The sequence below is a fragment of the Brassica napus genome, chromosome C8 (assembly GCF_020379485.1).
Source record: "Brassica napus cultivar Da-Ae chromosome C8, Da-Ae, whole genome shotgun sequence".
Lineage (NCBI taxonomy): Eukaryota > Viridiplantae > Streptophyta > Magnoliopsida > Brassicales > Brassicaceae > Brassica > Brassica napus.
The window spans coordinates 16204702-16217242 of record NC_063451.1 but is presented as its reverse complement, the minus strand read 5'-3'; the positions used below and the strand labels follow the sequence as shown (position 1 = coordinate 16217242).

General features: G+C 42.3%; 1 protein-coding gene across 1 annotated transcript; it reads right to left on the bottom strand.

Moving 5' to 3' along the window:
- Nucleotides 1-8028: 8028 nt before the first annotated feature.
- Nucleotides 8029-11682, bottom strand: LOC106412827. The gene is made up of 3 exons (XM_048766766.1): nucleotides 10261-11682; nucleotides 8568-9933; nucleotides 8029-8444 (listed from the first exon to the last, which is right to left on the bottom strand). Exons 1-3 carry the CDS (start codon nucleotides 11680-11682, stop codon nucleotides 8029-8031), a joined length of 3204 nt encoding a protein of 1067 aa, XP_048622723.1.
- Nucleotides 11683-12541: the final 859 nt, after the last annotated feature.

Genomic DNA, 12541 nt, shown 5'->3' with positions numbered 1-12541 from the left:
GCAAGTGTAGTTTCTGGAAGAGGAGCATTGGATTCGTTGGACACATAGTGTCTGATCAAGGAGTGTTTGTAGACCCGGAAAAGATTCAGTCTATACGGGCGTGGCCACAACCTAAGAATGTTACGGAGGTTAGAAGCTTCATAGGGCTGGCCGGCTACTACAGAAAGTTTGTCAAAGGGTTTTCAAGCCTGGCTCAACCCATGACGCAGCTCACAGGCAAGGACATGAGGTTTGTCTGGACAGATGGGTGTGATAAGAGCTTCTCGGCTCTGAAGAACATGCTGACAAGTGCACCAGTCCTGGTACTGCTTGAGGCTGATCAGCCTTATGTAGTGTACACGGATGCGTCCATCACGGGGTCGGGATGAGTCCTGACTCAACATGGGAAGGTGATTGCTTACGCTTCAAGGCAATTGAGAAAGCATGAAGGGAATTACCCGACCCATGATCTGGAAATGGCAGCCGTGGTGTTTGCCCTGAAGATATGGAGATCATATATGTATGGAGCCAAAGTCCAGATCCTCACCGATCATAGGAGTCTGAAGTACATTTTTACTCAACCTGAGTTGAATCTAAGACAAAGAAGGTGGATGGAGTTCGTGGCTGACTATGACCTGGAGATAGCTTACCATCCAGGTAAAGCAAATCTGGTGGTCGATGCATTGAGCCGAAGACGAGCTGAGGTCTCGGCCGAGCGTGAGGCAGACAAGTTGGAAGGGATGGTTCGATCCTTACATCTCAACAATCTGGTCGGGAGTGACGAGCCATTGGCGTTGGAGGCAGTGGATCAGGCCGATCTCCTTACCAAGATACAACGCGCCCAGTTATTGGACGAAAACTTGCAGAAGGTGGCTCTCAATGATAAGACTGAGTACCAAATGACGAGCAATGGTACCATCTTAGTCAATGGACGAGTCAGTGTGCCAAACAACAAGGAACTCAAAGAGGAGATCCTGAATCTGGCTTCATAAGTCTAAGTTCTCGGTTCATTCGGTGCTGAACAAGATGTATAGGGATCTGAAACGGTATTACCATTGGGTGAGGATGAAGAAAGATGTGGCTGAATGGGTGGCTAAGTGTCCAACTTGTCAACTCGTGAAGGCTGAACATCAAGTGCCCAGTGGGATGCTTCAGAGTCTCCCTATACCAGAGTGGAAATGGGACCACATCACAATGGACTTTGTGACCGGATTTCCTACGACCAGGAACCGGAAAGACGCGGTTTGGGTAGTAGTCGATCGGTTAACAAAGTCGGCTCATTTCTTGCCCATCCGGAAGGGAGATGGGGTCGACCAGATCATTCGGATCTACTTGGACGAGATCGTACACTTGCATGGAGTACCGGCCAGTATTGTCTCGGACAGAGATCCTAGGTTCACCTCTTACTTCTGGCAGGCTTTTCAAAAGGCTTTAGGAACAAGAGTGAACATGAGTACAGCCTATCATCCCCAGACGGACGGACAGTCAGAGAGGACGATCCGGACGCTGGAGGATATGCTTAGAGAAGTGGTTCTAGATTGGGGCGACTCTTGGGAAAAGCATTTACCCTGGATTGAGTTTGCCTACAACAACAGTTTCCACATCAGCATTTGTATGTCAACATAGGAAGCAATATATGGGCGGCCCTGTAGAGCACCACTATGTTGGACCCAAGTGGGGGAGCGTAGTATGTTGGGTCCTGAGATTGTGGAAGAAACAACCGAGAAGATACAATTCTTAAAAGAAAAGATGAAGGAGGCGCAGGATCGCCAAAAGAGTTATGTAGACAAACGAAGGAAATATCTTGAGTTTGAGGTTGATGACTTGGTCTACCTCAAGATGATTACTTTCAAGGGAAGAACCAAAGTTGCTGGGAGAAAAAAATTGGATCCTAGATACTTAGGTCCGTTCAAGGTCATTGAGAGAGTGGGAACCGTGGCTTACAAGATGAATTTGCCATCGGCCATGTGTCCCATAATGTGTTCCATGTGTCCCAGCTCCGCAAATGCTTGACGGATCAGGACATTGTGTTGCCTGAGATCCCTGCTGATCTGGTTAAGAACCTAACCTTAGAGACAAGGCCAGTATTTTAGATCGGACAAAGAAGGCAACCAGGAAGAAGACAATCCCAATGATCAAGGTCGTGTGGGACTATAACGGAAAGGATGTTATCACTTGGGAAACCGAGACAAGGATGAAAGCAGAGTATCATGAGTGGTATGGTCAGTTCGTTCAAGGAGAAACACTTAGTACGGATTCGAGGACGAATCCATTGCTAGTGGGGGAGACTCTTAGTGTCCCCGATCCGAGATAGGATAGAGAGGGACGAGCCATGGTGCGAGGAGACGCACCAGTCAGGTTAAACGACTTAAAGACAAGCGTATCATGGCTCAATGGCATGGTTAAGGGCATCAGGAAGCTGAGACTTAACCAGAATAGGGTAAAGGCAAGTTAAAGAGAGTTGGACGAGTGATCCAGGAGCTAGGCGAGTTCCGGTTCAAGATCAGTCAGCTGGAGGAAGTGAGGAGCTAGCTCACTCAGTCTTGGTCAGCTCACGGGAGCTTATAGACTAGCTCACTCAGCTGGGGACAGCTGGTGACCAGCTCATCTCAGCTTGGCGGAGTGTTCCGGTCCGGACCAGTGTGGCCAGTGCCGAGCGGTTACCAAGTCGTGCCGGCGGTTCCTGTGGGACGATGGGGCCATGTGTAGCCAAGGCCGAACCAGGGCTTAGGCAAAGGCTAGGGGAGTTGGTTTTCGATGGAGAAACTGCCAGGAAGCAGTTGGACGGTTAAGAGGGCCGGTTGGGGGCAGTTAGAGGCGAAAGGGTACAAGAGGACAAGTGGCACCATTTCGGCCAATCCCTTGCAACCGATCGGCCAGGCAGTTATCTGACCCCTCTCTCTATAAATATAAGTCTCTGGGGTCAATTTTGCACATGAATTTCCTTAGGGAAAACTCTGAGCAAATCGTGAGAGAGAGAGAGACAAGAGAGATAGATCGGCGGCCAAGAAAGGAACCATGGAAGTGGTGGTCTGATCTATTCCGGCAAGGCTTGAGAATGGATACCAGACAGAAGGACAACGAGAAGGAGAAAGGGAATGAGAAGGACATGGCGGCAGGGGAAAGAACTCCTAAGGTTAGTGTTATAGATCGAGAACCATCGGCCCTAGCCGGCTGTTGATCCGATCGGGCTTGTGGCCGGTTTGGTGATCGGATACATCCATCTCTCCCTTTCTTCTGTTTTCGCCTTGCTTCTTGTATATTATGTGATAATATGATTGATCAGATGTGGAGAGACTGAACCAAGGCCGGTTTAGAAGTGAAGTCCTTGGCCCTTGGCTGGACTTGGGCATGATCAGATACACCAAGGACTGATCGGGTTGATTTAGATCGCTTGAGTGGGATCCGGTTATGGCATAGTGTAGGTGCGCCTGATCCTATGAAGGATCTGAGTGTGGCCGGTTGTTATGGTGTTCTTTTAGAATAGGATTGGTTAAGGAACACTAGGGAACCGAACCATGCATGACTAGTTATTGATGTTAGGATATCGGCTATGTATTGATTGATGTGTATGGATTGGTTTCAGGATCGGACTTGGACCGTGGTAAAGGAAAGGCACCGTGAGGATTCAAGCCATGGGAAGGATGTGTGGTGATTAGGTCATTATTGATAAGTGTGAAGTATTGATAGCCTATTGTGCAAACTGTGAACTTATGATAGACTAAGTGTGTAACTCATTTGTATGAACATATGAATGATGTATGGATCTCATTTATTATATATATACAATCGATTTACCCCTTATGTTTTTCTCGTTAAGTTAATTTGTTCATGAACATCAATTATAATGAATTAGACTTAGAACCTAAAGACTTAAAACCGGATTCATATAGACATAGGGAAATGGTAAGGCCGTGGATCAGCTTGGGTCTAAGGGCCGGGATCGGGTCATTACACCCCCCTCCTTCTCGTGCCAAACTGTGGGAACCGAAATTCACACTGTCGATTTTAGTTAACGGAAGAAAACAAAGAAAACCCTACTTTCCTTGAGGTCTGGATTCTCTGCGAGAGCCGACGACAAGTGACCAAATAAATGCGGAAAATATGGAAAGATAACAAAACGAATTAAAAAAAAAACAATAGATCTTTATTTCGAATTTGCATATGAGCGTTCCAAAAACAAAAGCATACATGGAGCTTGTCTGGAAACGGGATTACAAAGGAAATCGTATAACACAAACAGTGAAACGAGACTAAGTTTACCAGCATTACCACCTATGTAGGGAAAAACCTATGTGGCCGTAACTCGCTTAGCAAAAGACGAAAAAAACCAAAAAGATTTAAAAGATTTCGGGCTGGACCTTATCAAAGGCTGCCTACGTACCCATTTCGAGGATCAAGCCGAACTTAGTTCAATTAAGAGAATGGAACAAGAGATCGAACTGCATGCGCGAGTTTGTCTAGTTATCGAGTGCTAGTCATAGAAACCGAATTTGTCGAGAATAAAGCCTAAGGTTTCTAAGTGCAAAGAGATTGTGGGAGTCAGCCCTTTCTCTTGTGTCTCTCTCCTTAGCATCCCTTATATACTCCTCCTAGGTCGATTTTGGCTTTCCTTTTTCGCTCCTAGGTCGAGTTTATCTTCTCGGAAATATTCCATCTTTTCGATCTTCATGATTATCCTTTGAAACTTGACATTTATCTTCGAAACATGACATATATCTTCTCCTGCGAGTAAAATATAAACCTTCATAATATTCTTGGGCTCATTTTCGTCTAAAATCGCAAGTGGGCTTTTTCTGCGTTTTTAGAACTCTATGGGCCGTTTTTTGACTTTAAGCGTTTTTACGATTTCTTAGAGAAATTGCCTTCGGTACGACGTTGGTTTTATCAAAGAGTTTAAAACAATCGTATAGTCAAGGCAGATGGTTTTTTAAGTTAACCGTTGTCATTTCATACGATCGATTCGAACTTATACGAGAAAACAAGACTTCGCGGTTTATATCGTAAACTTTCAACGGTAACTCCAATCGAGCCGAAACAAGAGACAATGCGTTCACGGTTCAAAGAAGGGAGCTACAAGGATGAGAGTAGAATGCATGATATTGATATGATGTGGTCGTAGTCGCCATATGGCGAGCTGGTCGGGACAGGCCGAGCTCGCCATATGGCGAGCTTGTCGGGACAGGCCGAGCTCGCCATATGGCGAGCTTGTCGGGACAGGCCGAGCTCGCCATATGGCGAGCTTGTCGCGACAGGCTGAGCTCGCCATATGGCGAGCTGGTCGGGATATGCCGAGTTCGCCATATGGCGAGCTGGTCGGGACAGTCTGAGCTTTGGCTATCTTTGGGTGGTTTCGGACATTCGGGAAGCGTTGGTAACCCCTTTTCCTGTTTTGTCGTTTGTTTCCCAAGAGTTGTTTGTCGAAGAGATTGGATCTTCTAATTCTATAACTTGTCGTATAACTTCTTTTAAAATTATACGAGACTTTTCTTTCCGAAAATATTTTCCAGAGACTTTTAGGCATTGATTCCGTCGTGACCGATTTTGACCCCAACATTCTTCCAATTTGATTGAAAATGAATGGTCGAGATCCAAATAGCAACAACACCAGAGTTTTTGCTAGCACATACCAAGAGGAGCACAACTGAACATAGAATGGTAAAGTCTCTTGCTGGCGAATAGAAGGATTAAGAAAATCTACATTGAAGAATTCAAGATTCATCTCCTGATCTCAACAAACCACTTGCAGTAGAAGCTTCAAAGACAAAAAAATATATATATAATGTGCCATAAAAATTGTGAAAGGACAATGCTGAGATGCTTACAGAATTTTGACGATTCGCAAGTTGAGTCATTTGCAAGTTTTTTTCTTTATGGAGGTCTTGAACATCACAAATCCAAGATCTACAGCTGAATGCGAGGTGAGACAGACAAGATTTATAGGATATTTACAGTACACTTTAACTTAGACTATTCCAAATTAAACAACATATGACGCTAGAATCCTTGCACCTCTTGCTACTTTATCGGCCATAACGTTTGTCGCCCGGAGGATACGTGACATGGTGAAAATATTGAATAACCATTTGCATCTTTGAAACTCCTCTATATGGATTAAGAAGACCAGCTACTATCAGTGCAGGACCAACCTTTTATATTGCCCCAATCAAAATTTAAAACTATGCCCTCATACATATTTTATCAAGATCACAAAACAGTATAAAAAATAACTTAAATTTTCATTAAAAAAAATCAAATTTCATAATATATTCATAAAAAAAATTGATATAAAAACACTTATTGCTGAAATATAGATCTTCTTGCATTTTTCCCTGCAAAATCATCCATTAAACTCCTTTTTTTTTTGTCACGAAAAATCCATTAAACTCCTATAGTCAAGTTTTTCGACCATAGCAGTCTCAATTGATAACATAGCCAACCCATTCAACCTTTCTTGTGACATGGTAGACCGCAGATAATTCTTTATTAGCTTCAACTTCGAAAAACTTCTTTCAGCTGTGGCAACCGACACCGGAATGGTCAACAATATGCGATAAGCAATTTTTGTGTTTGACAAATCTTATTATAACTAAATATGCCCGATAGATAATCTTTTAACAAAATAATCTACAGATTTTCTTTTTATGTATATATTAATAATTTTTTAAAAAAAAAAAATATGCCCCACTAATTTGGATGCCCTAATCCTTGGCTTGAGTGGCTTCCCCTCAAGGCCGGCCCTGGCTACTATGTTGGTGTCAACACTATCTTCCCGCAATTCCATGCAATTTGCTTCAAATGCTACTTCTGTATGCCAAAAAATAATCCTACATTCCATTGTCCATAATAGAGCTTAGAATTCAGCATGCAGAGGAGACAAAATCCTTAGTGTATTCATTGCTTTCCAAAAGCCCATCAAACTCTTCTTGTTTGGTTGTATAACATTTTACTAAAATTGAAAAAGAATCATTTTTTAAAACTAAATATGTATAACAATTTCCTAAGATGTAGGAAATTTTTCATAATTGTTTGTTTAAGAAACATTTTTAAGACTGAATTTAGGAAAGTATTCATGCAATAAAAATATTTTTGAAATAATTTTTTGAAAAATGTTTTTTTTTAATAAAAACTCATCTTCTAATATAATAGTTATTTTCTTCATTTTACTACTATATAAATGTTATTTTGATGAAATTTATCACTGGATACTATTTTTGGTAGAAATCTTCAAAACGTGTTACTATGGAGATTTGTCCTATAAAGTATTTTGATGTTAATTTAAATATATTTTCTATAAATTATTTAAAAGAACAGATACATTGATTGTCTTATTTTTAATTTAAAATTATTACCAAACAATTTATGTTTCTTTTACTTCAAAATTAACTTCTTAAGATAACTTTTGGTTTTAATGATCAAAAACAAAGAGGTATATAGTGAACAAGGAAAAGAGAAGTCAATATACAATTTTCTCCTAAGATCCTCAAATCTTATACAAATAATTGAGTTTGATCCCTCCTGAGGCGTCCACATCACTAATTAAGTGTATGAGATAGTGACACATGGCATCATACCTTTGATGCATCCATGATCATATCATAGCATTGAAAACCATAAACCATTATACAACCCTCTTTTGGATTGGTATTCACTAGTGGCAGAAATTCTAGCCTCAAAGAAATATGTAAGTGTACTCAATCTCTCGACATGGGTATTGTATGTGGCATTTGTCCAAAACGTGATGAGAAAAGCGTCCGGTGCTAACAAAGATGTAATTGAAGATCTATTCAAAGAGTTTGGTAAGATTTACATGAGGGAGTGTGTTTTTGGTGATTTTAGGAAACATATCCTTATACGGCCACATATCTAGTTTAAAATGTATAGGAGGAAAAATAGACAATAATTTATTTTCTAAGAAATGTAAAACATAAACACCATGAATACCAGTGAATATATGAACAGCATTTTAAAACCGCGTAAAATTACTCTTTATTTCCTATGATTGAGTTGATTTTTTTTTTTTTTGACGTCAAACGGCCATTCTATTACTCAAACTTGAGGTGGACTGGATAACCAGACCGGAACAGAAAGACCAATAAAATGTAACTTCCTATGGAAGGATCTAGCAGTCCTAGCTAAAAAATCTGAAAACTGATTGCGCACTCGTGGAACATAAATGATGTCGAAGTCCGGAAAGCAAATCAGCAGCGTCTCTATCCTTTCCAACTCTGTCGCAAAGCTAGGCCAGGCATGAGGATCCTTTATCATTGCTATCAGCTCTTTACAATCTGTCCCAAAATTCTGGCAAGTTGAGTGTTGAAGCATGTTCTCCATTGCCCACCGCAGTGCTTCGACTTCCGAATGCAGAGCTGATTCCCGTCGATCGAAATTTCTTGTCCCCAACAATTGAGTGTTTCCTCCACTGTCCAACCAGACCCATCCACATCCACTATACTGAGCAGAAGCTGTCCAAGATCCATCTATCAAGCAAATATTACCCAAGCTTATGACTTGGGGCTCCTCATGAAGGCCTTCTTGTACCACGGTTCGTGCCACTTCATTCGCATTAAACCAGGCTTGACACTCACTCTCTGCATGTCGAACCAGTTCCAAAGAATCTCTGTCTATTCCCCTGAAAAGTTTATCGTTCCTAGCCTTCCAAATGTACCAAATTATCCAGGGATAAGGATCCATGTCCTGCTCCGGCTCGATAATGCTGTTTTTCCTCCAAAATAGATAATCCATATTTGCGTAAATACTTGGTACTGGAAATAGACCTGGGCTAGACGGAGTCGCTGATAAGGACCATACTTGTAGAGCTGGCGGACACTCGAAAATAGCATGTGTTACAGATTCTTCTAGCTCTCCACATCTTGGGCAGTAGTTATCACATCTCATATTACGTCTTGCTAAATTCCTCGTTACCGCCACATAACCAGTTAATAGCTGCCATATAAGATGACATATCTTCGAAGGTGCTTTTATCTTCCAAGCAAAGGCTTGAAGCTTTGTGATACTCGGTTCTAGGACTTCCTTTTCCCCCTCTGTCATTAACACATTCTGAGCCACCCAATATCCAGATTTAACCGTGTATTGGCCATTCCTTGTGTAATTCCAGCAGAATGTATCACGACGATGTGCTGAGCTTGTGGCCAAACTCCTTATAAGTGTTATGTCCTCTGGATTGACATAACTCTCCAAAAGACCAACATCCCACTCTTTCGTTTCCGGGTCAATGAAATCACTAACTCTCATGTTAGGATGCAGTACCGGTGCTATAGGGAGAGCTGGTCTTACTGGGATCGTTGGAATCCATGGATCTTCCCATACCTTGACTTCATAGCCTGAATGTATCTTCTGTCTGATTCCCGTTAGAAGCAACTTTCGCGCAGCACTAATGCTAGACCACACGTATGATGGGTTACTAGCAGAGATTACTCTGAGAGGTGAGCTCATCTTGTAGTATCTTCCCCTTAAAACCCTGGCCACCAATGAGTCTGGGAATTGAACTAGTCTCCATAATTGTTTTGCCAATAAAGCCAAGTTGAACTCATGGATCATACGAAATCCCATCCCACCCTCTTCCCTTGGTAAACAGACTTTTTCCCATTTCGCCCAGTGGATCCCTCTTTTTGGTGGGTTTGAACTCCACCAGAATTTAGCAATGGCACTTGCAAGGTTTTCACATATCTCCAAAGGGAGCAGGAAAGTAGACATTACGTATGTCGGAAGAGCTAGGAGAATAGATTTAATCAACACTTCTTTTCCTCCTTTTGAGAGCCATCTACATGTCCATACGTTCACTCTATGCATCAGCTTATCCTTCAGAAACGCAAAAAGTTTGCACTTAGAGCCACTGATGTCTTCCGGGATCCCTAGATACGTACCCATTCCACCTTCATTTTGAATTCCCAACACATCTTTAATCTCTTGTTTACTTGTTGCAGTAATCCGCTTACCAAAGAGTAAGGACGATTTATCAAAGTTGATACATTGGCCTGACGCTTTGCCATATTTCCTGACTACTTTCATTACTTCTTCACATTCACGGGGCTCCGCCTTACAGAAGAAAAGGCTATCATCAGCAAAAAGAAGGTGGGACACCGATGGACACGCGCGTGTAACACGCATCCCTGTTATCTTCCCTTGGCTCTCTGCATGATTGAGAAGGCTAGCGAGCGCTTCCGTGCATAGAATAAATATGAAAGGAGACAAAGGATCTCCCTGACGTAGACCTCTGCCTGGAACAATATTTCCCCTTGGCTCTCCATTTATGAGGACCTTATATTTCACCGACGAAATGCATCTCATTATCCATGCGATCCAAATTTCTGAGAAGCCCATCTTGCGCATGACAGCTTCAATAAAAGACCATTCCATCCTATCATATGCTTTGCTCATGTCAGTTTTAATGGCCATCCTCTTATTGCGCCCACTTGGTTTAGTCCTCAGAGCGTGGAACATCTCTTGTGCGATCATAATATTGTCTGAGATCTGTCTCCCAGCAACAAAGGCTGACTGGGTTTCCGATATCAGGCCTGGTAACACTTTCTTTAATCTCTGACATAAGACCTTAGAGATTATCTTGTAGCTGACGTTACACAAACTAATGGGTCTGAACTGAGCCATCGCATTAGGCTTTTGTATCTTCGGGATGAGGCATATATTTGTATCATTCAGTCCACTCGCCATTGTTCCCTCAAAGAGGAATTGATTAACCATAAGAGTTAAATCCTCCTTTACTATATCCCAAAATTTTTGATAGAAAAGCGCAGTCATCCCATCTGGCCCAGGGGCCTTTTCTGGATGCATAGCAAAAAGCGCTAATTTGACCTCCCATTCAGTGACCGGGGCGATAAGATTGTCATTCATTGCACCAGTGATCGTGGAAGGAACTTGAGCTAGCGCCTCTTCAATGTCCTCTGGATTTGATGATTCAAAAATATGTCTAAAGTAACTAGTAGCAATGGCAACTAGTCCTTCTTCATCCTCAACAATATTCCCATTCTCATCTAAGAGCTGTGTGATCTTATTTCTTGCCCTTCTTTGCTTTGTCAAGGCATGAAAGAATTTTGTGTTTCTATCTCTTTCTCTCAGCCAGAACACCCGACTTTTCTGTTTCCAGAACATTTCTTCAGCTTTAAGAGCATCAGAGAGTTCCTTCAAAGCTGCTGCAATTTCTTCAGTTAGGGCATTATTATCTGCATATAAACCCTCCACTTTTTCCTTAAGGTCCTCCACTAATTTCGCCGAGTTGACATTATGTTGCTTCCGCCACTCACTCAAAGCTTTTCTACAACTGGAAATATGTTCCATAATCGTTGCATTGGGAGGAAGATCAGGAGATTTCCATCCCTCAAGGATAACTTGTCTTAGCTCCTCATTATCCAACCATCTTTTGTCAAACTTGAACTTTTTTGATCTTCTCATCGGCTTTATAAGAATGTCTGCCAGAATCGGACGATGATCCGATCCCCATAACCGCATATACTTCACCGCCGAATGGGGAAACTTTTCATGCCAATCTGCATTTCCTACTGCTCTGTCTAAGCGACATCGAACAGTTGATCCGCCTGCTCGCTTCCCCACCCAAGAGAGCATGTCCCCCGTGAAAGGAAACTCTAGCATCCCACAATCATGAAGCATCTGCTTAAAAGGGAGGAATGAACTATCAGGACGTCGTCTTCCCCCCTTCTTTCTCATTGTGACATATTATTTCATTAAAATCTCCAATCATGAACCAAGGTCCATTTCTTGTTGTTGAGAAGCGCGTAAGACGCTCCCAAACTTCGTCACGTCTTTCTAGTACAGGGTCTCCATAAACAAATGTCATATAGACTTTTATTCCATCTATGACTGCCTCAATGTCAATCATACGGTTATTCGAAAATAAAACATTAACTTGAAATTCATCCATAAAAAATAAAGCTAAACCTCCGCTGAGTCCAAGTGGCTCAACAGTAAACAAATGATCGAATCCTAAGTTGGCTTGAATGTTTTGCAACAGCAGCCTCCTATTCTTCGTCTCAGAAAGGAACACAAGTCCTGGGCGATGCTTCTGACACATCTCCGTAAGGCGTCGAACTGTGAGGTCGCTCCCTATCCCTCGACAGTTCCAACTGATTGTCTTCATTGATGACTTTTTGGGGTTTTTTTGGACCCCTCCAAACCATTTTCCAAATGAGAACTAGCTTTTGATTTTTTCGAATCGCTAAGGCGATTCTTATTATGTGCGGTTCTCTCATAAGAAGAAAACCTGGACGAGGAATGTTGCCTTTTCATTGGAGAACCCTTGCTCAAAAGCCGTGCCTTTGTGCTTTGCAAACCCAGCGGAACTCTACTTCTTGAACGACTCCTTGAGGACCGAGCTCCTGGGCGATCCATCCTAGCAGCAGAGCGTGATGATGATTCTTGAACGCATTCCACATCTTCCATCGTCTCCAGTTCCGCTCCCAATAAATCATCTTCATCACAATCCATCGTCATAGCATGTTGATCTTTCTCGCCAATACCCGCAATGTCCATATCCTTTAGTGCATCTATAACCAGATCATCACCTTTG

Excerpts from the sequence above, each read along its gene's own strand:
- LOC106412827 (XM_048766766.1), bottom strand. The coding sequence starts at position 11,682 with ATGAGAAAGAAGGGGGGAAGACGACGTCCTGATAGTTCATTCCTCCCT. Across the intron at positions 9,934-10,260 it reads TTTCGTCGGTGAAATATAAG|CGGATTACTGCAACAAGTAA; the intron begins GTCCTCATAAAT and ends CTCTTTGGTAAG. Across the intron at positions 8,445-8,567 it reads ACTGGTTCGACATGCAGAGA|CTTCTGCTCAGTATAGTGGA; the intron begins GTGAGTGTCAAG and ends GATCTTGGACAG.